Below are 23,891 nucleotides of genomic sequence, written 5' to 3'. Positions count from 1 at the left end.
GCATAATTCATGCTATTTAATGCTTCATATTTATGTAACTGTTTCATTCATCGTCCAATCCTGTCTGTGCAGTGAGCTTCTTATGCTGCCAAGGGCAAAACGAGGAAGAAGTGCAGAGTGCCTACATACAACCAGGTAAATACAGGCATTTGGTAACTAAGCTTGCTTATAAATAGTTCTGGTGTATGTCTTTCACATCTTTTCTTTTTATTTTACAAATCATTCTGTTTTCCCAGAAATTGTTATTCCTGTTAGTCCTACTGCAGATGAAAGGCTGTCTAATTCTTTAGTTATTTTTCAAGTTTTCTTATACTGAAGAATCAGTCAATATAATGAGTGAGTTTAATATATCCAAATCTATGGATCTGAGCAGCTTTTTCCTATGTTTATGTATCCTGTCATATCTAGATTATGTAGCTTCTGTTAGGACAAATTTCATATCTAGCAATTGATCAGTTGCAAGCACTGTAACTACAAGCAAAAAACAGGCCTTCAAATGTATGGCAGGGTTATTATTCTATGTTGCATTCTTTACAATTATTTGTTTAGTTTTTTTTTTTTTTACTTTATTTTGAGTTTTCTGTTTTATACATATTGATCATTTCGGATGTAAAATTAAATGCTCTTAATTCATTGCAAAACTTTATGGAACATAAGCACTCCCCTTCATAGACATAGTAGGGAGGTTTCAACCTCATGTACAGTCCAAAGGGATGCACTTAACACCTCATCCTTCTGTGAACTAATGTATCCACCTTTCACCATCCCTAAATGTTTTAAGTTTATACCTCACACACGGACCCTTAGATTTCCTACCTTCGAGGTTATCCACTGGGAGATTGTAATATCTCCTGTCCAAAGTCGTTATGCATGCTGAAATTTAAACAACCTTACGTGTAATTTCAAATGTCCTTTCCATCACTCTTGGCAGATGGAGCTACTCTCTCCCCTAATGTCAAGTTATCCAAATGAGGCAATTGTGCATTTCTTAATCTTATTTATTTATTGATTTGATTTGATTTGTATGCCGCCCTATCTCCATAGGACTCAGGGCAGCTCACAACAATTAAGAAATACAGTCCCAATCCAAATAAAAACATGTTAAAAATACATATTAAACACATAAAACACATTAAAAATAATCAAAACCCCATCAGTCCAGGCTGGGCAATTTGAACAGCCATATTTTTAGTTTGCGGCGGAAAGTGCGAAGGTCAGGGGCCAACCGGAGCCCCAGGGGGAGTTGATTCCAAAGGGTGGGTGCGCCCACAGAGAAAGCTCTATCTCTGGGGGTCGTCAGCCGACATTGTCTAGCCGACGGCACCCTGAGTAGGCCCTCCCTGTGAGAACTCACCGGGCGATGGGAAGCTGTTGCTGGTATCTTAAATGATTTAAATGATCTTAATCTTAAAATGATTAAGATACGAAAGGGGTCAAAACAATGATGGTCACATCTGACATCTGACGTGACATCTGACCATTACAGAAGCCTATTTAACATTTGCAAACTGGCTTTTATTTTGAAGATCTTGCATTTTAATATTGCTTTTTTCTTTTTTGATCCATAACGGTAAATTCATTAATAAATATCTTGGTGATATTTGCAGGAAGGTGGTAATATATAAACAAGAATAGCAGTAAATGCCTTTTCCCCCAGATACTGAGGATAAGCCCTAAGTGGGAAGAAATCCTGGTAGTCACATCTTTTAAAAAAATGAGATGTGAAAAGTAGAGCAGTATAGACAAATCAATGTAATGATTATATAGTAGTAATAGAAGTAATAGGTGAATAGGTTGTTATTGTTTTGTAAAAGATTGGTGTCCTTTTCTGAAATTAAAAATCAGATTCCTAGATACTTCACTCTATCTGATGGAAGCCATCCTCACAATTTAATTTTATTTTATTAATGCACATACATACATACATACATACATACATACATACATACATACATGAAAAATAAACTTGAGAACTATGCTAAAATATGGGCAATTGAAGAATAAAGCTCTCCTGAACAATTCAGTGACTGTGAGTTGCTATTTCTTGTCTTTTCTTTGATGCAGTACAACTTAAGCAGATAGAGTTTAAACTTTATTAATTACATTGGCAAGTACTGTTAAATTTTATTTATTTATTTATTAAACAAATTTATGTAGCTGTCCAATTCATACACAGGGATTCCAGGCCAGTGTATAGCATAAAAAATCCAGTTAAAAATATACAATTAACTGGCACGCCGCCCCATGGTGGCAACAATAGCATCAAACAAGTCACTTGATTGGCTCTGAATAGGTTCCCAAGCCTGCTGACAAAACCATGTCTTCAAGGCCTTGCAGAAAAGCAACACGATAGGGGTCAATCTTATCTCTGGGAGGATGATGATGTTGCCAAGGGATGAAGCCACCACAGAGAAGGCCCTTTTTTTAGGTCCCACCAGGTGTACTTCCTTGATAGTTGGGACCACAACATTCCTGCTCCAGTGGTCCAGGTAGATGTAATTATTAACAATACTTGCCAACAAACAGCAAATGACTTACATGAATGTTTTGCTGCATCATAATTTACTATTTTGTCTAGTGCTGTTTTCATATCTGCCTATATATTTTTGTTTCTTGCATGGCTCTTTCCTCCTTCTTTTCTGTCACATTCAAGAAACTCTGTTAGGCACTATAAATCACTACCTCCCAAGATGCCTTTATTTGAGAATGGCACTTACTGGAATCTTTACAGGTAAGAAATCTGTTGCTGTCACATGAAAGTTCTCACATAGAATTCCAGAGAAAAAAGGAGATGTTTTTTGAATAAACTTGTCAATCAGCCTCTCTATCCCAACACATAACCACACACCAACACCTTTGAAATGCCTTATAGATGCAGTACCCAGCTTGTTTGGCTGATCTATAGAAACTAAGGAGGATTAATCCTCATAAATTCTTTGATGGAAGATTACCATGAAATAGCAGGCTTCTATACAGGCAATCCTCAACTTACAGCTATTGGTTCAGGTAACATTCAAAATTACTACATGACTAAAAAAAATGCGACTTTTGACCACTCCTCACAAGTACTGTCACAGCATCCCTTCCCAGATACTGTGTTTCCCTGAAAATAAGACCCTGTCTTATATTTGTTTGAATCCTGAAATAAGTGCTTGGCCTTATTGCCATGCGTTCAAAAGCCCGATTGGGTTTATTATCAGGGGACGCCTTATTTTGGGGGAAACAGGGTAGCTTCCAACAAGCAAAGTCAATGGGGGAAGCTGGCTTGCTTAATGACTGCTGCAAAAAAGGTCGTAAACTCGATCACGGTAATTTTATGATTGGCATCACTTCATGACCCAATTTAAGTCAGGGACAACTTGTACTAGACACAGAAATTTAAAAAAACCAAAAGGAGTTATGACAAACCACATCCATAATGTCAATAAAACTACTTGAATGTGTCTATTATATCACCATGAATTGAACATAACTTATGTTTGTCTTAGCTTGTTAGATAACAGTATAGCTCACTGTGTAGCAAAGTAGTTTGATCCAACTTTAACTCCATTTAAGCTATTTGCCAGTGTAAAATATTCATTGCACAGCTGAATGAGTTTGTAGCTGGAGTCTATAAACTTATCCATACTTACACAACTTTATCTCCTATTGAATAGAATGGGCTTTCTTAGGATATTCCTAGGACAATTTATCATCACAACCATTTTCTCTCCTGAATCTCTGATACTTATACGACACTGATGTTTTGGATATTTTAATTTTGTATATATTTTTTTCTTCCTGTGTGATTTGCATTCATTGTGAAACTTACTTTTTTTTCTTTTTCATGAATTATTTTGAATTGTGAAGCTCAACCCTGCCTGCATATATTAAGGCCAAATCAGTGCTTAGTCAGGATAATTCACTTCATCCTAATTGCCTTAACTCACATGTATCGAGATTTACAGGAGGACTGTTGGTTAGGTAAGGTTTCAGACAAAGCATCTTTCCCTGTATTGATTTATTTAGAATAATTGTTTTCATGGTAGAATATCCTTTTCTTTCAAACCAATGGAATCCCATCATTTTGTGTTCTGTTTTCCTTCAAATAAATAATGACACAGATATTTATTTATTTTGATATTTTCTTTCCAATTTTATATTGGTATTCATTATCCACTGCTGAGCTGTAATCTTGCTTATGAAAGCCAACAGACTGACTTCATAGGATAAGATTGCAGTATATGATACCATTTTATGCAACCAAATTTAGTTGTTGTTTTTTTTAAATATATATTTTTGGACAATCTTCTTGCCATGTTTCATCCAACCTGTTCCATTGTATCTCCATGACTTTATTGTGATTTAACATCTTGTGTAGAAAGAACATTACTTTGATTTAATATCTAACATGCTATTCCTTTCTTTGTTTTCTTTTTGTTTTTCTTCTCTTTCTCTTCCATTGGATGCATTAGTGAACTGCAGCCCTCGCTTGACAGGGCTAGGAGTGCTAGTACTAACTGCTTGAAGCCTGATACTAGTTTGCATTCACCAGAACAAGAAAGGTATAAAAGAAAGACTTCTCAACATTGTGTCATTTGTGCTGGAGATCATTATTACCTTTGTTGCTTTTTCCGTATCAGCTTTATATTTGCTTCACTGATATCACACATGCCTGTTTCTTTATACGTAAATATCTGTTGATTCAACAGTCATAGATGTCATGCTTCTAACATGTTTTGACGTGATTATAACAACATCCAATATCTTCAGCTCTTGGTCACAATTCTTTTTCACTCACATTCTGGTTTGATTTGGCTTGGTTTGGTTTGGTTTGAATATGTGCATTGTTGTTTGCAAAAGTCCTCGGTATGCTGATGATAACACTTCATTCACAATTGAGATAGTTTAACTAAACACTACTTTTGTTGTTTCTCCATCTGGCGAAGTGGAAACTGGTCCATGGAGGTTTGGGTAACAATAAATTTGCATATGTGCAAAATGTCAAATGAATGACTGACAACATTCAAAAATATTGTTAATATTTAATTTATTTAATTCATTGGTTATAGATATTGCTGTTCAGCAAACTGTCTAATAAAAATTAGAATCAGGCTGAAAATATACTTAGAAAATGGGAATGAGGATCCAATGTTTGTGGCCCTTTCAACTGTTTGTCAACAAAATTCTAGTTTGTACTGGAACCAGAGGAAGGAAACATATTGGCAACTGATCCAAACATGACTGCTTCTGTTTCATCACCTTTCATTGTGTTATTCAAATACATTAGTAAATAGGGCTCACTGATGAATGTTTGATTATATTTTATAATAAGGTGATATAGAGGTGATATGTATTGATATAATTGCATCGAAAGCTTTATGGTTTACTTTTCTTTTGTTTTAATATGAAAATAATCTATTTTGACAGCATTTATCTTAACGTTTTTGGTTTTATGGCACATTCAATATTGAACATAAAAAAGGACAAGTCAAAAATTAGGCCAGTTTTTTAATATCTTGAACATTTTCTAAAATCTGAAATATTCTTCAGTTGAAATATTGTCAAGTTTGCTTGTAAACCACATTCTAAGCACTTTGAGTTTATTGGAGGAAGAATTAGGATATAAGTATATTTATCCTTTTCTTAGGAACAGTGTTAAAAATAAGCAGAGCACAAAATTACTGAGATGCTAAACAACAAAGAAATTAGATTGTTTTTGCAGTAACTAAATAGACTAAGAGAAATCATAAATTATTATGGAATTCTAACTTAAATGAATATCTATTTCTCATAAAAATACCAGATTTACATAAGACAAAGTTTGGAAAATACATCTTTTTAGTGGGAAATAGTACTAGATCGCAGAAGTATCTCTCAAAAATAGGAAATGAGAATTCCTATTAATCTTGTTCTGCACAGGGTGTATCTTTTTGTCCTATACATCTAGATCAGTGGTTATTAAACTGCTTGATTCAATTATCCCTTCTGCCAGTCTCAAATAATGTCATTATCTCCACAAACATAGAAACAGGCTCTTTATATTAGACAAGCGTCTCTGCAATGGCAGCATAAAATGAATCCTCAATTTACAAACAAGCAATTATAAATTATTCCATTGCACCCCAAAATACACAAATTACCTCCAGTTTAAGAACTGCTGATCTAGATGATATGATTTGACAAATTAGAGGTTCTGCACTACAAAAAAGATAGTAACACAGATACCTCAGCATATACCATCTTGAATTCAAATCCATGTCCTATCCTGACATTTTCATTGGAATAATAATAATAATAATAATAATAATAATAATAATAATAATTTTATTTCTATACCGCCCTTCTCCCGAAGGACTCAGGGCGGTGTACAGCCTATTTAAAAACACAAAAAACACAACAACAATTTAAAATTTAAAATCATTAAATAATTAGGCTCCAATTAAAATCCCAGAAATTTAAAATACCCCAATTTAAAACGTTATGTTAATAGCCCTGCCTGGCGGAACAACAGGGTCTTCAGAGCGCAGCGAAACACCCGGAGGTCGGAAATCTTTCGTATTTCGGGGGGCAGTTCATTCCACAGGGCTGGAGCTCCCACAGAGAAGGCCCTCCCCCTGGGTGTCGCCAGCCGACATAACTTGGCTGATGGCACCCGGAGGAGACCCTCTCTGTGGGAGCGGACTGGTCGGTGGGAGGCTATTGGTGGCAGAAGTCGGTCTCGAAGGTACCTGGGTCCTATGCCATGGAGCGCTTTAAAGGTGGTAACCAACACCTTGAATCGCACCCGGAAGACCACTGGGAGCCAGTGCAGCTCGCGCAGGAGGGGTGTCATGTGGGCGCAACGAGTTGCACCCATAACCACCCGCGCGGCCGCATTCTGGACCAGTTGGAGCCTCCGAGTGCTCTTCAAGGGGAGCCCCATGTAGAGAGCATTACAATAGTCCAACTGGGAGGTGACAAGGGCGTGAGTGACCGTGCGCAAGGCGTCCCGATCCAGAAAGGGCTGCAACTGGCGAATCAGGCGAACCTGATAAAAGGCCCCCCTGGCCACGGCCGTCATGTGCTCTTCTAAAGACAGCCGTGCGTCCAGGAGGACACCCAGATTGCGAGCCCTCTCTGTGGGGGGCAAAGATTCACCCCCAATAGTCAGCGATGGCACCTGCTGACTATATCGGGGCGCCGGAAGCCACAGCCACTCGGTCTTGGAGGGGTTGAGTCTGAGCCTGTTCCTCCCCATCCAGGCCCGCACGGCCTCCAGGCAGCGGGACATCACATCAAGGGCATCGTTGGGGTGGTCTGGGGTGGAGATGTACAGCTGAGTATCGTCAGCGTACAGATGACACTTCACCCCGAAACCACGGATGATCTCACCCAGCGGCTTCACATAAATGTTGAACAGGAGAGGCGAGAGGACCGACCCTTGCGGCACTCCCCATGCGAGATGCCTCGAGGTCGACCTCTGTCCCCCTGCCAACACAAACTGCGAGCGGTCGGAGAGGAAGGAGGAGAACCACCGCAAAACGGTGCCCCCTATTCCTAACCCCCTCAACCGCTGCAGCATGATACCATGATCGATGGTATCAAAAGCCGCCGAAAGGTCTAATAGGACTAGGACAGAGGAGCAGCCCCTGTCCCGAGCCCTCCAGAGATCATCCACCAACGCGACCAATGCCGTTTCAGTGCTGTACCCCTGCCTGAAGCCCGACTGGTATGGGTCTAGATAGATAGCTTCATCCAGGTGCCGGGGAAGTTGTCGTGCCACCACGCTCTCAACAACCTTCGCCACAAAACGAAGGTTGGAGACTGGACGATAGTTGGCTAATTCAGCCGGGTCCAGGGAAGGCTTCTTGAGGAGGGGCCTCACTACCACCTCTTTCAAGGCGGCAGGAAAGGCACCCTCACTCAGAGAAGCACTTATAATCCCCTGGAGCCAGCCTCGTGTAACCTCCCGGGAGGCCAGCACCAACCAGGAGGGACACGGGTCCAATAAACACGTGGCGGCACTAATCTTACCCAGAACCCTGTCCACATCCTCGGGAGTCACAGGATCAAACTCCTCCCAGGTAACATTCTCAAGACCTGCCCTCGTCTCCTCCCGTGGACTCATCCAGTCGGAGTCCAAGCCATCCCGAATCCGAGCGACTTTATCGTGCAGGAATTGCACAAAATCCTCAGCACGACCCTGCAAGGGATCTTCCCGCACTCCCCCCCGGAGGAGGGAGTGGGTCACCCTAAACAAGGCGGCTGGGCAGTTCTCTGCAGATGCGGAAGAGTGGTTAGACTTTGCCGCTTTTATCGCCACTAGGTAGGTCTTGATATAAGACCTCACCTGTGTCCGGTCGGAATCGGATTGGCTAGTCCTCCAAATGCTCTCTAGGCGTCTTTTCCGACGCTTCATCTCTCTCAGCTCCTCAGAAAACCAAGGAGCCAGTTGAGATCGGCATCGGGTCAGAGGCCGCAAAGGCACGACGCGGTCCAAAGCTCCAGCGGCCGCCCTTTCCCAGGCGGCCACCAGCTCTTCAGTCGAGTCGTGTGTTAGGGTCTCAGGGCACGGCCCAAGCTCCGTCAGGAACCTTTCGGGTTCCATCAGGCGCCTGGGACGGAACCATCTAGTTGGCTCCGTCTCCCTGCGGCGGGGGGCGGCGGTAGGAAAGTCTAGTTGGAGGAGTGAATGATCTGTCCATGACAAGGGTTTAATATCTAGGTCCCCTCTACCAAGATCATTCAACCACTGACCAGAGACAAAAATCAGGTCCAGAGTGTGTCCCCCTATGTGAGTGGGGCCTTGAACTAACTGGGTCAGGTCCATGGCCGTCATGGAAGCCATGAACTCCCGAGCCGCCTCTGACGCCTCACCCGCGGATGGAAGGTTGAAATCCCCCATGACAATAAGTCTGGGGGTATCAACCGCCACCCCGGCAATGACGTCGAGTAGCTCGGGCAGGGTCGCTGCCACGTGGCAGGGAGCCAGGTACGTAGTCAGCAAACCCATCTGCACCCCACGGCCCCACTTCACACAGAGGGACTCACATCCGGCTATCTGAGGAACAGTGGTCTCCCTCGGACAAAGACTTTCCCTAACAATCACCGCCACTCCCCCACCCCTTCCCTGGGCCCTTGGCTGATGAAATGCACGGAAACCTGGTGGGCACATCTCAACGAGGGGGACCCCCCCTCTTGGCCCAACCAGGTCTCCGTAATACCTGCCAGGTCCGCACCCCCCTCCGAAATAAGATCACAAATGAGGGGGGCTTTATTAACCACCGACCTGGCATTACACAACATCAGCCGCGGACCCAGGGCCTGAGACTCTACACAACCCAGGACACGAGTCACGCATCGGGGGCCGGAGTGCGCAATCGCTCGTAAACAGCGTATGCGCACCCCCGACACTTGATATGGCCAGGAGAATAATGGGAACTGTCCTTATCTTTTCCACAATCAACTCGAAGTGGTTGTTTATAATCTTTACGTTTTTGTCGGGGAAACTTTAGCCCAACATACTTGTCAAACTCCGATCACATTATCCTTAACTGATAAATAACTGATAAATAAAATTATTTCACTTTAAAAATCGAAGCAGAGAGGAAAAGGTCATAATTCAGGTATTTGCATGTAGTTTTGTTCTAACATGTTATATGTAGTAGCTAAAAATTCATGTATAGAGTTAGTTTTAAATATCTGGTAATATGTTCAAGGAATATTCCTTGAATAGTTGTACTGCTGAAGTGTAATTTTATAGAAATGAACCATATTTTTGTGAGCATCTTTCCATTTTCTGCCCAGTGCTTTATATAAGGAACTTTATCCAAATGGGAAGAAAATTATTCTTAGAGGGCCAGGAGCTAGGCTCCAAAATACTGTAAAGCAACCAGAATCACATACAATGGTTATCCATTCTGATGATGTGTTCCACCCACAACCTCTGGCTTTGATAATCAGGGACTGAGTGCTGGTAGACTTCGCATCATCCAAGACCTCCAGGTTGAAACATACCGTAGTCTTGCCAACAAATGCCAAGGAAGGAGTGGAGATTGTGCAAGTGAAATTTCTCCAGATATGTTTGATGTGACATCAGAATCCAGGACTTACATCCAAAAAGGAGGGAAGGGATAACCACAATTTTGTTGACTTTTAACTTTGTGGAAATATGGTTGTTGTGTTGACTGAGAACTCTAGTATGCAGTTGACCTAATGCGTGGCTGTCCTTACTGATCCTGGTCTCAGTTGCTTTATCTAAAGCCCCATTGTTCAAGATGATACTTCCTCAATATTTGAAACTGTTTACATTTGCCAGCTGGTTGACCTCACCTGGTTTGGGCCATTTGCTGAGATGATTTTATTGGGGTATGGCTGCTGTGATGTTAAAGCTACTTGACGCCACAGGTGAGAGCTGAGCACTGGGTGAACAAGCAGCCCTAAAAATGATGCAGCAGGTCCCTCAGAACACCTCATACAGCCTTAAATATCCCATACGGGACCAGGAGCTATGAATATGGAGGAAACTTTATAGAAATGTTTATTTCAGAAAGTGTTTTATATAATTTAAAAGATCCACTTGCCTATTGTGTAGAATTGCATGGACTGATAGTAGTAATTTATTTCACATAATTTATTTTGGGAGCAGCACTGATCTTCAACTGTGTTTGGCCTTTTGGCCTGACATCTGGAAATTAGAATCAGCTAATATTATGACTGAAGCATTTTCTGCAACATTAAGCCAATTCTTTTAGCCTGATTGCACAACTGCATATATAATTTCATTCAATTTATAAACTTGTCTTCGTTTTAGGATGCAGAAACCATATTTAGTAAAGTTCCATTCTTATAAACGTGTATGAAATGTTGGCACTGGTAGGGAGCCTTGTCTTCCCATTAAGACACCATGTTAAAGGCCTTATCTACTACCATATATGGCTTTGGTCCATTCAGACGGCAGCCAGCACTTGACTGAACATGCTCAATTCATGTTTTTACCAACAGCCATAAATAAACACATTCTCACAATGAAAGATAATATGGGAAAAGTGGAGAAAAGTGTTTCCAGAAATATTTTGCTCATATTCTTAGTGCTATTAAGGGTGAATCTAGAGTCAGAAATCAAAGATTCCACCCAGTTGTGTGAGCAAGGGAGCTTTCAGATGTAGTAGATATGGTTCAGCTCATATTGAAGTAAGTTAGACATCTGTCAGGATTCCAAGTAGTAACCCCAATGAAAACTCTGAGGCCTAGAGTTTCCTCAAAGAATAATTTTATTTGGGATGTCATATTGGCACAACTGGTGAAAACCCGACTCTGAAAGACCCATGGTTTTCCCCACCCAAATCATCCAAAGTTCTTGCCCTTCAGGTCGCATGTCCATTACATGGTCGAATCAGGTCCTAGTCCCCACTCTGGCTGGCTTTGGTCCACACCCTTCCAACACCTGGTAGAGTGCTCCCAAAATGGCTTCAGGGCTGACAGCATCATTATCTTCAAGTAGTTTCCATGATATATCTCATGTTTCAGAGTACAGTGCTATAGTTTCAGAATACTTTAGGAGACCACAACTAAAGAGATGTTACAATTCTAAAGCAATTTTATTTCAATTCTGTTTCTTCTGCTAAGGCCCACTTACAACTTTGCCCATTAATACTTCATATAATTTAATTTACTGCTGCTGCCCACTCCAGAAGACTCTGGGCAGCTTTCAAAATGCACAAAATGAGCAGAACATTTAACATCCATATAAATAAGAGTCTAGATTAAAATTACTAGAACGGAACAAAATAATAGTGTGATGGGGTTGTGCAATAGATCACACCTGCATTAATCTCAGACCTGGGAACAGACCCAGGTCTTAAGGGCTTTCTAGAATTGCAGGAGAGTGGGTGCTGTCCATATCTTTGTATAGGCAGATAGACAGTTGTCTTTTTGAGAAGGAGGAAAAAGTTAGTGCATGAGTAGCTAACTGTGCTCTGGTGTGTCCATTCACACTCTTTATTCTACCCAACAATTATTTCAGGCCACGAGAAAACCCAAAGTCCATTAGTTCTACTGTGTGGTGTTATTTGTTATTTTAATGTAGCAGTGTACGTGATAGTTGTGCATAATGGTATGATTGATTACTAGTGTTATAATTTTTACAGTCAATCTGGAAAACTGTCTAAATGCATGGCATCCTATGTATTAATTGTGTATGGTACATTTCACAGCATTGAAACACATTGCGTGAGATCACATTTTTACACAGTATATTGCATGTTTGCAAATGATTGTTTTTTATTTTTATTATTTTATTATACAAAATATCAGCATATTAAGGGCTTTGAGTGCACTGGTGCCTATATATAGCTTTAACACTTGGCTTACAGGAAAACCTGATGCTTATTAACAGCCTTTTAAAGTATCTTGAAAATTTTACTAATATGCTAAAATGCTAACTCCCCTGATATAATCTGTTTTTTTTTTCATAAAACTCTTTGGTCAAAATTGGAAAGTACCTCAAAAAAAAGAAAAAGAAAAAAGAAAAAAAGAAGGGATAACTAAGAGTGTAGACAGTTTACGGTTTGCTGAAATCTTATATTACAAACAGAACAGATAGTCCAGTAGTTTTAGAATAATTAGAATATTTTTACATTGTTTCTTGACACTAGCTAAGATTTGTAATTGTTGAAAATCAGTTCCATAACTTTTTTTTAAAAAAGGAATAGTTCAATTCACTTTTTAAACATAGCATACTCTTGAATATTTACAATATGTTTAATATGAAGAAACATAATGAGGTTATGCTAAGAGAAAAGATTCAGAAAATTGTGAATGGAATATAAGATATATGATCAAAAGTGTCTCCTTCTCTCTCTCTCTCTCTCCCCCTCCCTCCCTCTCTCTCTCTCACATACACTCTAAAATGTTCACATTATCAATATATCTGTCCATTAGCATTTCAGTGTTGTATGGAAGAGATTTCTTTAAAACTAAGGAAAAAAATAGTAATTCCCAGAATAACCATTGACCAAATGACAACAGTGTAAATTATTCGATGCACCTCCAGACAATTCCTTCAGTCAGGATAAAAATATGCTATGAGGCATACAAGGAAAATATTTCATTTAAGATTTACTTTATCTGTGGATAAGGGGCTTAAACTGCAGTACCAAAATTATTTGATTAAATAAGCAAGCAAAAAGCTTATGAATACCCAAAATAGAGAAATAGTAACATATCCTTTATGATAGCTTTAATACTTCTAATAGTTTTAAAGTATTAATTTAAATTTTAACAAGAATGAATATTTTATTGTAAAATACACAGATTTTTGAAATGCAGATGTTTGGTCCATTAGCCATCTTAATGATCTAAATGGCATATCAATTTTAACCATGTACTTTATACCAGTACTTTGCATGTTTTGAAAAGGATTCAGAAATGGTGCTTTGGAATGTGAGTTCAAGCATACGTTCAATACCTCTTTAAAGAAAGCTTGCATGGAAGCCTGAAAACGACATTGCTGCTTTAAAGAATTACTGGCTAGGCTTGTGCTTGCTCTCTTCTGAATTACTTTCAAAGCATGCAGAGTTGCATTGCATAATGTAGTATAATGTGAAAAATAAATTATCAAAAGATTAGGGTCTGTGACCAGTGGATTATGAGCATGCCAGAAAGTGTACCTCCTTAGAGTCAAAAGCTTGGGATTGGAACCCCAAACAGATAGCAAACTCCATCTAAAACCAAATTAAATTCTGCACAAGATTGCTAATCGACTGCTAATCCCCCCACCCCGAGGTGGGTTTCAGCAGGTTCTGACCAGTTCTGGAGAACCAGTAGCGGAAATTTTGAGTAGTTCAGAGAACCGATAGTAAAAATTCTGACTGGCCCCGCCCCCATCTATTCTCTGCCTCCTGAGTCTCAGGTGATTGGGAGGAAATGGGGATTTTGCAGTAACCTTCCCCTGGATTGGGGTGGGAATGGAGACTTTACAGTATCCTTCCCATGCCATGCCCAAGCCACGCCTACCAAGCCGCACCCACAGAACCGGTAGTAAAAAAAATTGAAACCCACCACTGTCCCCCCCTCCCCAATGCAGAATAGTTTGCAAATGTGTCTGGAAATTCAATGTAAGTAACTCAGGTTAATATAAATTCAGACAAAATTTCTGTAGGCTGAACATGATTTCGACAAAATAGACACTGATTTTTCTTGAGGTACTTTGTAGTTTTTTTTTGCATTTTTTAAAAATGACGTTCACTAAATGTTCTGTTTTTCTTCCTATTTTATTCAATGAACAAACAGAAGTAGATGGTCCCCCTCACTAGATAGAAGACCCACTAGTCCCCGGATTCATATCCAACATGCATCTCCGGAGGATGACAGGTACTAGTCAGCTCCTCCTAGCTGAAAAGTAGATTGCTGCATCATGCACATTGAGTAGGAACAGCATGTGTTTAAAGTTTCAGTTTCCAGGAACCCAAATTTGCAACTTTATGAGAGGTTATCCTTGAAATTCATTCAGTGATTATAAAGCAACTTTTAACTAGTTTAGTACTGAGACTTACATCTATGTAAAAATTCTCTAGGATTGTAATATATGGAATTCAGCCTCTTTCTACAAGGGATTGTAGCTCTGGAAAGTTTGGCATGCTGAACCTCAATGAAATCAGTGACTTAAGGCTTCCTAACATCAGGCCAAATTATGCCCTATATATATGGCTCATAATTCAATTTGCAACTGTGAGTTTGTGTAATGGCATATTTATAATTTTTTACTTTATAAAATTTTTGGTGGCAGACATTCTGAACAAGGCAACTGCTAAATCCAGTGCTTTGGATTTCTCTTTATATGCTGATTGGCCAAATGTGATATATGTAAATATCATCTATTGATTTGTTATTGTTGTATTATGATTTTATTCTTTGAATCTTGATGCTGCATCATTCTTGGATAATAATTTTTTTTTTCATGTCCCTTAAAGCAAATTGCTCTTTTGAATTGGGCTGCCAACTTAGACATTCAGATAATCTTTATTTTCAACTCTTCTCAATATCTGATTCTGGATTATAAGTAGAATTATGGCTGCAAAAATCCATGTGAACACCAAACAGCGAAACGAAGCACTATTTTCTCTTATCTCTTTGCTGCAAGTTATTACTTGACTGGATTTTTATAGCCCAAATCTGATAATTCACATTATAAGTGATAGCATTTACATCTTTGTCATCAGCACATCCTTGTGCCAATAAATATGCTCTAAATGCTTTGAGGATTCTCAGAAACAGATTTGTGTGTATATGCAAGAAGAAGAGCAAAGGGAAGTCTCGTTGAATGAAAGAGGCGTCATCCTTCCAGATGTATTTGAGATTGTGATTCCCAGAAAATCTATTCATTGTATATCTCTGTTTCTGGGTATTATTAATTGTAGTAAGCCTTTGTTTAACTCTCCATGAAACATCAGCAAAGCAGTTTCTTTTATACACAAGTATTATTTAATAAAATTACATTTAAATAATATCTACCTGAATTGAAAATATAAAATCTTTACTGTCTCAGGTTAATCCCTCGAATATTTTCATTATCAAAATACTGCAGGTATTGAAATGTCTTTTTTTTTTTTTAATCCTAAGAAGGCGTCTTTTCTTATTGAAAATGATTAGCGTAGAAGTGGACAGGATTTATCTTACAGATAAAATGATTTTTGTAGAAATTTTTGTGTTCACTCATTCTTGCCAAAGTTAGCCATCTTTTTCAAGCATTTCATTCAATGCATCAAAATTTTAATTAGTTTTTGAGAAGCAAAACCAGATAAAATTAGTAGGCTTAAGTGTATGTGTGGCAGAGTTTAAAAACCCAAACCAAAAATTAAAAACTTTTCAGTTCTGATATTGGCCAGATTATACAATGTCAGGTAGAAAAATACTAGCTGTGCCCCTAGTTAAGCAATTAGGTAGAGAAAAGGAGCTTAGTTTCTTCTTAGATATTGAATGAGAACTTTTTTTTACATGCTATAATCCTATTGTAACAGTTGAAAAAAATATTTGCTTATAAGAACCTGTATATAAAGTAAATATCCATACTTCAATCCAAACTCAAGGAATGTTTTCTTTTCAGCTGTTGATCTACAAGGGAAGCATTGGGTCCACTGTTGTTAGAATTTGTGTGTGTGTTGTGTGTGTGTGTGTGTGTGTGTGTGTGTGTGTGTAACAACTTAAAATATGTATCTCAGCCTAGAATAACTACAAAAAAATGCTCAGTACTATCTTGCAAATTGTAAGCCAACCTTTGCTCTCTTCGAAATAAATTCATACTATTGTTTTGATTAAATTTGTATTGCTAAAAGAAATTATTTTTGTGGCAACATAAGAGAAAAATCATAAAGGCTGTCAAAACAAATACGTAGATTTTTAAAAGCCCCTCACAAAAATACGCTCATGTGCAGCTTTTGGGAGAGCATTCTCTGACAGGGATGGGGAGATATCAGTAGATTATGTAAAGTTCTGGAAATAATTTTGAAAAGTTTGTTTGGAATGTAGATAAGTTCAAATGAGACACCTTTCTGCAGTGTTTTAAAGCTGCTACGTCTCTTCCCAGGATCAGAATGTATACATTTAACAAAATGCATATGGGTGCTAAATTCATAACTCTCTGCACTCCAAATGGCCTTTTCCAAATTATTTCTGAATTTCTGCATATTCTTTGGTGTTATTGCTGAGAATATGTTTGTCTTTAGTGTTTATTACTGGCTTTCATTTTGTTTTATAGCAGTTATTACATCACTTTCTTTTTTTAAAAAATCCTCCTTAAAAGCACTGAAAAGGAGAACAGAGGTATTGCTGGGTGTAATAGTGGAATGCTTTTGTCATATAAATATCTTGATTGCATGTCTCCATCTTCACTGCATGTGACCATCTCTCTGTTTCTATCTGTTTCTATCCATTCTGTTCAACTTTCACTTCCATGTTTCCAAAACTTGTGAAGAACAACACTGCTGGAGTCTTGCAATCCAAAACAAGACAGTTTAAACTTCCTAAGTGCTAATCCAGAAGAAATACAGAGGTATCCTTGCTAAAGTTGTCTTGCAGCTCCACATGTATAATACATGAAATTAAATACTAAAATCTTAGTTTATAACCTAGCTCTGCTATGTTATATCGTTATTTTCTACATCTTTGAAGAATGTTCTACTGCTTGATAAGTATGTGTGTTGTGTGTGTGTGGGTTTCATTAAGTGACTCCTAAATACTGTATCTTTATATTTTTAATGGATGCCCTTTTTGATCAGGTCAGCAGATTATTTAAGATTTTCACTTTGACCAAATCTTTAAAGGATGCTGGGAGTTTATGGACCATAGTTGCTTTTAGTTCTTTACAATAAAAACATAAAACTATTACATATAAGATGCTCTTCTATTAACAGTGTATAACAGAAAGAGTGAGAAGGTCATTAACACTGCCAAAAAAAACCTGCTGCAGATATTTTTTTAAAAAATAGAAAAAAGCATAGTAGATAGTATAGCTAAACAATGTCTACAGATCTTTCAAGGAGGGTTTCATGAATGAAAAAACGCATGACAACGCAACAGTCAAAAGAATTGTTAAAAAGTTTAGACCAATGACGTCAAGAAGACCAATGAAATGTAACAGAAAATGGAGTAAGAGTGAGGACATGTTACCCCAAGGAACATGCCTATCAGATAGTCAGTGAGAGGGCACAGTCACCCCACTATAAAACTCCAAGAAATGCATCATCTTAGATCCCAAGATTGATTTGCTGTATTGAAATTCTGAAGAGAAATATGAAGTTTCAAGATTCTGAAACCTGCATTATGGCTCTTGGGATTAGACTGTGGAATAAAAACCAAAGTTAATAGTTGGCCTGTAATGATGTTACTGTATTTTAGGCCTCTCTTTCAATGCATATAGAAAATCTCAATTAGCTCTTCAACTGATGTTCCTTTGACCACAATAGATCAAATCCCTCTAATTTTTTTTTCAAGACCATGCTGATAGTGGATTGCAGGCTTGGGTTCTTTTTATTGTGATTTAATAATAAAAAATGTTTTCACCTAATTTGTTCTCAGCTGTCATGTTAAGGTTATCACAAAACAACATTGCTCTGAATACCAGGGGTCAGTGAAAAATATATAGGGTGCAATACTTTTAAACAACTCAACAGAAGCAGCTCCCATTCCCCCCCCCTTTCTTTTACTTTCTTTTTTCAGATTCTGAAATCAGCCTATCTATAATCTTAGCATTTCTTAAAAACAGCCACAGGGCATGAGATGTTGACAGTTTAATATAGCAAGAACCCAGATGGGTTGTGATCAGATGACTCAATTTGAATTTAACATCCAAATGTAACATTCATATATTCTTTTTATTTAGTTGTATAAGCTATAGCCAAAGTATATACGAGGTCTCACAGTTACCACATGCAAATGTGTTTTCTATAGCTTACCAGTGTATAATTCAAATCACATATATCTACCCAAGTTTATTAACAATGTTTTTATTAACATAGTTAAATTGTGCTATTTTTCTTTTATATTGCATACAAGTATAATACAAGAGCATCTTTTTGAATTTTAACCCAGGAGAATTTCGCTTCTCTACCAGATCCTTAATGTTGGATTTTAACCAGTAATGGAAGTTTTCCACTGCATCAGTTTTAGAATTGCTTAGCACTTGAGAAATATAGCATTACCTATACCAAAGAAACTGAATTAAAGTAATGGTTAAGATGGCATTTTCTCCAAAGTCCATTATTACTAGCCATTCAGAAAACCTAGTTTTCGCACTTCCTTTTCAAGAAATCAACCTAAATCTTTGTGGTTTTCTATTTTCTAGATTGCTTGCTTCTCTTTTTCATTTTTTTTTTTTGGTATCTCATTTCACAGGCATCCCAGAAAGGTGGAAAGATATAGCACCCAAAAACAGATTAGAAAAAGCTCTGCATCAGAAACAGAAAGGTAAGATTGGTTCTACAGTATGTAACAACAATGTGCCTTGATCAGTTTGCTGATGTTATTGTCATTATGCACATGTCATGCTGATCTTTGGTCATAAGAAAAATGTTTTGTTAATATGATTACTCACATGCCGTAATCTTAAATACGTAAAGCCTTTTAAAGACTTGCTAGTAAGTTCACAAGTTTTAAATTTACCAAGTTTGGAGACCCTGGCTTTACAATGTGGTCTACTTATGAGAAGGAATCATAGAATCTTGAAGTACAATTGGCATGGAAACTCTTTGTGACAGAAAAGCACAGTAATTTTGGTCTTACAGTAATGAAATAATAATTATATAATGAAAGACAGCAGGAAGCTTGAGAATGCTAAGAATTGGTTGCATTAGTGACTTTGCATCAATAGGTATCACTTCTGTTCACGCAAAATGGAATTTCTTTATCCATTTCCGTTCTCTGTAAAGTTGAAATGGTGTTTGCTGTGTCAAAGCAAACCAATTAAAGAGTAAAATCCTCCAATCTGATTGATGAGAGGAGACTATACGATCTGCTTGAGCCAAGTTTATTGAACTGCTCACAAAGGACAGAAAACAAAGTTTGGCAGCTAAGAGAAGCAAAGCAAAAAGCTTATGATGTCATTTACAAGGGAAAAAACCTGTAGATGGATTGCTAACCTAGGCCAATTTTACTTTTCTTTGTAACTCCTTGACTAGGAGGTATATGCATGAATTAACACAGGCCGACAGGATGCTTATTCTGTCCCTTCCATTCAAATCAACAGAGAACAAGTCCTGATTTTTTTCAGTATGAAACCTTCAGGTACTACAAAAGGGCAAAGACATCTCCCCAAGTCATTTTTTCTCAACACTAAACTTACATAATTCCCTTAGTGTCAAAGAATTAATTTCAAATTCCCTGAATCTCTTGCATTTTCTCTGAATCTTTCTTAAACGGAGAAAGTGCTAAAACTAGATACAGTGGATCTAAGCAATGCAAAATAGAGTAGAACTATTACTTTGTTTAATTTGGAAATGCTATTTTTGTTGATGTGGCTTAAAATTTCACTTGCTATTATAGCAGATAAATCCCTCTGTTGACTTCCATTCAGCTTGATCAATATTATTCTGAGAACCTTCGTGCACATACCTTATCAAGCTATGTTTTTTTGTTTATTTGATTTATATGCCGCCCTTCTCTGGAGACTCAGGGCGGCTTACAATGCGTTAAGCAATAGCCTTGGCAGTGTTAATGACCTTCTCAGGTTGACTCAGCCTTTATATATCCAAAACATTTTTTCCATATTTTTGTCTTTACTTGACACATTTAAATCTATATTCAACTTAATTTCAAAGTTATCCATTGTTGCTTGTTCTTCTTTTGAAATTTTATTGATGCAGATCTATCTATCATACCAAGTAATTTTGAAGACCAAAATGGAAAAACATCCATCAGAGATTGAGCTTCATTCTTTCTCAATGAGATGAATTTATTGTCCTCAAGCTCCCTTTAATGTCAGACTTTCAAAGTCCCATTACCATATTTCCTCTTTCAAAACCCCAATCAATAACCTGTTTGCATGAGAAGAATTCTTCTAATTAATTCAAAATTATAATTCCAATTCCATCTGAATACTTAATCTATTGTTAACATTCTACAATCCACATTCTACATCCTTTTACTGTTTAATCCAAAATATAATATTTTCCAGAACTTTTAAAATCATATTTAAAACCCTTTTTCCAGGGAAAAAGCAGTTCACTTGATGAATATAGTAAAACCTTGCTGGTTTCAAGGGTATTAATATTTACAATAGAGTTTTTTAAAAAAAAAACTTCAGAAAGTGTTGAAGAAATGAGACTTGGCCATGCTTTATCCCTTGAAAGTCTTTGTTACAGCTATGAGCTTTATGGTAGCCCTCAACTCCCAGCCACTCAACTCATAACTCAACTGCAGTCTATTTGCAGTCTACTCACAAGGATTAACAGCCGGACACAGTGCTTATTGGAATCGCCTCCAACTTCTCTATTTTTCATGAGATTGCTGTTAAATATACTGCACAAGATTTGTTTCTGCCTCATAGATGTGAACTAAAACCTCCATGATATCTAATGTTTTCTTACATCCTTTGCTCAGTTTATCTTCATTCACTGAATTATTTATATCGTACAAAGGAATTAGTAATGAAAATCTGGTTGTGTTTTGTCTTCCCTTTATTCTGATGCACAGTGGATTCATAATGAAAATTTTTGGAATGTTGCAATACTTCAGTGCAAAACCCTGATAATTCAATTAAAGGAGATGTTTTTACATTATGAATTCCCCTCATTCGAGATGTAGAGAGAAATCTGCAAAATTCTATGTTTCATATAACTGTAGGGCTATCACACTGAGAGAGAAGAGTAAATGATCAGTCAGGAATGATTTTGGATCTTGGAGAAGTAGTTTTCATTCATATATCAGAAGAAGCAAATGGTAGTTTTTGATTATACAAAAGCTCCATTTAAACGGTCATTTTAATTTTTGTAATTTCTCTGTAATATTTCCTATTATCGTTTAAATGATCTGGGGTATTTTTATGCAGTTTCCTAATAATGCCACATTCAGAATTGCAATATTAAGGTAATTATGTCAATGATTTTAACAAAGCAATGATTTCAAAAGAGGAAATGTAGAAATGATAAAAGCAGCTGAAAGAATATCCTGGAATCCTATTCTGAGAGATTTCTCACCTGGTGATGTGTGAACATGTTCTGTCATTCTGTTTATAAAAGAGTTGACCTATGTATATAAGAATACTACTGATTCCACAAAATTGTCAAATGCTTACTTTTTTACTGATAGTTTTACAGATTCACAAATAGATTTTATAAATAACTCAAGGCAGTGAACATATCCAACACACCTTCCTCCTTCTGTTTTCCCTACAACAACAATCCTGTGAGATGGGTTGGGCTGAGAGAGAAAGAGACTGGCCCAAAATCAACCAGCTGGCTTTCATAGCTAAGGTGGCACTCAAACTCACTGTTTCCCACTTTCTAGCCTAGTACTTCAACCACTAGACCTCTCATATTAAGAACATAAATAGTAAGGTAGTTTGTCTCTATTTTCTTCTTGATAACATTTTTTTGTATTTGTAATATCTCATTGATTTGTTTGTGTGTGAGATGCCACTGTATTTAATATTTTTTTTCCTGCAGAATGCGCCAACCAGGAAGTCCCATGCAGTCATCTCCAGCAGATACATCCTTCAACCGTAAGGGGAGACAGCTTCCACAAGTTCCCATCAGGAGTGGCAGTACAGAGCAAGGTATCAAAAAACTGGTTTATAGTTTGAAAGTCTTAACTCTGTTTTCCTCTTCCTTTCTCTTCTTGTTTTTCAAAAACATCTTGGATCTTGCTTAATAGACTCTTCAGGTTTTTATTGGTTTCCACTGATAGAGCAGGACAACATTAAAACATGTATTGTGAATTGTATGGGTAATTTAAAAAAAGGCTCATATTTTATTTGTGCAGATACATATCAATTATTTGTGTGTTCATTTATTCTTTATTTTCTCGCCAAGATGGTTCGAGATCTTCGTTCTATTTATTGAGACATCTTGAATTTTATTTTGTTTTGTTAGCTGAAGCTAATTAATGGCAATTTGCTGACAGGAATGTGAACAAAGCTAATGAAATCCCTTTCTGAGCATGTCAAAATCCAATGAAAATATGGGGAAAATGAATTACTGGGTGAAACACAAAGGAATATAAGGGAACTGCATTTCAGAAGGCTGGCTGTGGAAAGAAAGAGTGTCGTCCACTAGTCCACTCCATAATAACAACATAATTTACTGCATTACAAAAATACATAACTTTCTTGTGAAAATCCACAACTGTTAGGTTTGAATTAGAAATCATACACAATGCATACATAGAATTTATATTTTTTACATTATGTGTTTCATAACTGAAAAAAATAACAGCTTTTAGATTTTTCTTTCTATATATTATAAATATATATAATAATTAATATCCTAGTATATTTTTAGAAAATAATAATATTAAGATATTCATCCTTTGCCGATATTTATAATATGTGAATTGAGTTTCCTAATGAAAAACAAATTGGAGACTTGTTGAAGAATTGTTAAATACAATATGCACCAGATCAATATGTGGTTTCCTATCAATTTGTCATTTTATTTTAGGATTTTGGTATATACTACACATGTGCCTCCTAATTCGTATTGTTATTGTTTAAGATCTCTCTTTTTAAATAAATGGTATGGTATTATTAATACAGTTCTTTGTTCATCCACTTGTGCTTCTTTAGAGTATCAAAATGTGAAACTATGCCAATTTCCATCCCCCATTTTTCTAGGAGGAGAGAGTAATTTTTTTGTTGGTATTCATATATAATTTTTCTCTTAGTGTAAAATCATACATACATACTATGTGTTATATAATTCATATTGTGAAGAAACATTTCCTAAGTGGCAATTGTCCATGCAATTTCTCCTTACAAACGTTGTGTCATCAAATTTATGCTTATAGGATTTTGTTGGTTGGGAATCAATCAATTTCAGTAAAATAGAAAAAAAGGTTCCTAACATGATTGCTCTTACATTTCAGTATACTGAATTTCACTTGTTCTCAGGGCTGACTTGTTATTCTTCATGTTGGTAAAAATTTAATGTGAATCTGGATTTTTTTTTCTGGTTAGTTTCTGAAAGCACTAATCAATTTATTATATTAAAAGGTGCCATATCTGCATAGCTGGCATTCAGGGTGAGTCCTTATATATGCCTAGTACATTTCCTTTCCTTTTTTCCCCTTATTTTTGCACCTTCTTCAATGCTGTCACTTTAAATATAGTAAAGAAATGCAGTTTTAAAATGTGTACCTTAGATGGCTTGAAAGATGTTTTGACTTTTGCCCAACTTCTGCCATGTACTATTCTTGTCCAGTTGCAAATGTAAAGCGGACAA

The 23,891-nt window shown here is 37.3% G+C and overlaps 1 protein-coding gene across 9 annotated transcripts in view; it reads left to right on the top strand.

Moving 5' to 3' along the window:
- The window catches only part of RIMS1 (regulating synaptic membrane exocytosis 1), a 268,011-nt gene that overhangs the window by 188,883 nt on the left and 55,237 nt on the right, over nucleotides 1-23,891 (top strand). For 2 of the 9 annotated variants that reach the window (XM_070954532.1, XM_070954541.1), the window contains 8 exons: nucleotides 73-135; nucleotides 2,654-2,731; nucleotides 3,850-3,963; nucleotides 4,455-4,544; nucleotides 14,254-14,334; nucleotides 16,934-17,011; nucleotides 18,853-18,924; nucleotides 22,119-22,228. In XM_070954532.1, the coding sequence (XP_070810633.1) occupies nucleotides 73-135; nucleotides 2,654-2,731; nucleotides 3,850-3,963; nucleotides 4,455-4,544; nucleotides 14,254-14,334; nucleotides 16,934-17,011; nucleotides 18,853-18,924; nucleotides 22,119-22,228 (686 nt within the window). Of the gene's footprint in view, nucleotides 1-72; nucleotides 136-2,653; nucleotides 2,732-3,849; nucleotides 3,964-4,454; nucleotides 4,545-13,985; nucleotides 13,999-14,253; nucleotides 14,335-16,933; nucleotides 17,012-18,852; nucleotides 18,925-22,118; nucleotides 22,229-23,891 lie in introns of those variants that run through there. The other 7 variants (XM_070954585.1, XM_070954578.1, XM_070954548.1 and 4 more) reach the window with 6 other exon arrangements.

The sequence above is a fragment of the Pituophis catenifer genome, unplaced genomic scaffold (assembly GCF_029215685.1).
Source record: "Pituophis catenifer annectens isolate HBS135680 unplaced genomic scaffold, rPitCat1.0.hap2 SCAF_1, whole genome shotgun sequence".
Classification (NCBI taxonomy): Eukaryota; Metazoa; Chordata; class Lepidosauria; order Squamata; family Colubridae; genus Pituophis; species Pituophis catenifer.
Note: the sequence above shows the minus strand (reverse complement) of the source record. Positions and strands in the feature narration are given on the sequence as shown.